This window comes from Lathyrus oleraceus, chromosome 4, assembly GCF_024323335.1.
Source record: "Lathyrus oleraceus cultivar Zhongwan6 chromosome 4, CAAS_Psat_ZW6_1.0, whole genome shotgun sequence".
In the NCBI taxonomy this organism is placed as follows: Eukaryota; Viridiplantae; Streptophyta; class Magnoliopsida; order Fabales; family Fabaceae; genus Lathyrus; species Lathyrus oleraceus.
In genome coordinates, this window is record NC_066582.1 from 107708130 (window position 1) to 107710621 (window position 2492).

The 2492-nt window shown below is 40.9% G+C and overlaps 1 protein-coding gene across 1 annotated transcript; it reads left to right on the plus strand.

The window, feature by feature from the left end:
- The first annotated feature begins 957 nt into the window (after positions 1-957).
- LOC127135254 (protein IQ-DOMAIN 6) lies at positions 958-1428 on the plus strand. Its single transcript, XM_051062020.1, has one exon. It carries the CDS (start codon positions 1006-1008, stop codon positions 1426-1428), a length of 423 nt encoding a protein of 140 aa, XP_050917977.1. The 5' UTR covers positions 958-1005.
- The last annotated feature ends 1064 nt before the right edge of the window (positions 1429-2492 follow it).

The following is a 2492-nucleotide window of genomic DNA, read 5'->3' on the forward strand; positions in this document are numbered from 1 at the left end:
CTGATTGTGAGACTCGGTATTCTATGCTAGAAAAGACTTGTTGCGCATTTCCTTGGGCTGCTAAGCGTCTGCGCCAGTATATGTTGAATCATACTACTTGGTTGATATCCAAAATGGATCCAATCAAGTATATTTTTGAGAAATCTTCTTTAACTGCGAGTATTGCCCGTTGGCAGATGCTGTTTGTCCGAGTATGATATTGAATACAGATCTCTGAAAAAAATTAAAGGTAGTGTCTTGGATGACCACTTGGCTCACCAACCAATTGAAGATTATCAGTCAGTGCAGTATGATTTCCCTGATGAAGAGATCTTGTACTTGAAAATGAAAGATTGCGATGAACCATTGCTTGAAGAAGGGCCAGAACCTAGTTCCCGTTGGGGAATGGTATTTGATGGAACTTTTAATCAGTATGGTAATGGCATTGGAGTAGTGATTATTACTCCTCAAGGCACTCATTTTCTATTTACAGCTACATTAACTTTCAAGTGTACAAACAATATGGCTGAGTATGAAGCTTGCATTATGAGGCTTGAAGAAGCCATTGATCTCAGAATCAGGTATCTTGATGTATATAGAGATTCAGCTTTGGTTGTGAATCAGATAAAAGGTGAATGAGAGACGAATCAACCTGGTTTGATACCATAAAAAGATTATGCGAGGAGGATTTCAACCTTCTTTACAAAGTTTGAGTTTCATCATATCCCTCGAGATGAAAACCGGATGGCAGATGCTCTTGCAACGTTGGCTTCAATGATTGTAGTGAACTTTTGGAATGAGGTTCCCAATTTGACCGTGATACGTCCTGATAGGCCAGCTCGTGTATCTGATGTACAAGTTTTAATGGATATGCTGAAAGCCGTGTACTTGCCATATGAATCGTTTAAATAGAGGTATGGACAAACGGAGCGTGCCATCCTTTCCTCTGAGATTTCAGGAATAAAGACAAGAAGGAGCAATCAAGAGGGATAGAGCAATGGCATACTCTCTTTCGCACATTCGAGAATGAGTGCTGGTCCGAACTCAAAATCAGCTACTCCTCTCAAGCATCATCACAATCGCGATAACAAGAGCTTAGGAAATGGTTTGTTAGAACGCTGGATGGCGAACAAGCCGTGGGAGAGTCCAATGTCAAATAGGAAGAGTGAAGAGCTTGTTCCTATTTTTCAAACAAAATGGAATGGCATGACAACTAGGATTTCATCTTTTAAAATCTGTCAGCAAACTCCATCCTCTTCCACCGTAAGCTCCAAATACATGAATGACGATAGCGTGATATCATCTTCATGTACATCTGGATCTCCATCTATTATGCCATTCAGCAATACTACTATTATGGTGGAAGCAAGAGAGGAAAAAGATGTACCAAGCTACATGAGTCTGACAGAATCAACTAAGGCTAAACTCAACGTTTCTGAATGGGTATAATAGCATAAGCAGTTCTGGTTCCGACCCTTCGGTTAACATATGGAAGGATCATTGTGCGGCACCTCTAAGAAGCGATGTAGATGTGGATCCAGAACCTCTAAACTCAGCAGACAAATTGCACCAACAATCTTCTGCAGGAAAGAAGTTGGATTAATCTTGCAGTATCACTTAATTACTAAGTGTATATCTCTGGTTAGTCTTCGGAAATGGAAATGGGCAATTACTATCTGTCGCTTCATAGAATGTTATAGTTTCCCATAGAGACCGGAGATCCAAAGTCCACAATTATGTCCAATTTTGGTTCTTTTCTGGACCGTACTGTTGGTTTTGCTGTCAAATGCTTGCAACAAAGAATAGCACACGGAATGCAATAAGAGAGCGATAGTCAACCAAGATGAGAATCAAGTATCTCGAAGCTGCACTGAAACAAGACATTGAAGTCTTCGACACTGAGGTTCGAAATTCGGACGTTTGTTTTCGCAATCAATATTGATGCTGTCATGGTCCAGGATGCCATTAGTGAGAAGTTGAGAAATTTCATTCACTACATGACTACTTTTGTTTCTGGTTTTGTTGACGGATTCACCGCTATTTGGAATTTGACTTAGGTTACTCTCGTTGTATTTCCTATGATAGCCGTAATCAGAGACATTCATACCACAATTTTGGGAAGCTCTCTAGGAAGGGCCAAGAAGCTCTTTCTCAAGCTGGCGACATCGTAGAGAAGACGGTTGGCATTTGTTTGGCGAGTCTCGAGCACTACAAGGCTACTCATCATCCTTGAAGGTTGCACAAAAGCTTGCCTTCAAGGATCAAGTCAATTCAGCATTAGAACCCTTGTGGCATGAACTTAAGTTGTTGCATAAGCAAGCAGAAAATACCCGGGCTTGGAATGCCTAACGAATCTTAGATTACACTTTCAAAGGGAACGACACTGCAAACCAAACAAAATACACTGTGGTAAATAAGCTCATTTACCAACGGTGAAAGATTGAGTAGAGGGAAGAGGGACCACAAGCTGAATATGGATAAAAACTTCCCAACCTCCGTACAGACACTTCCCA

What these genes read in the sequence shown, in the direction of transcription:
- LOC127135254 (XM_051062020.1), top strand. Translation starts at nt 1,006, where the DNA reads ATGAGTGCTGGTCCGAACTCAAAATCAGCTACTCCTCTCAAGCATCAT.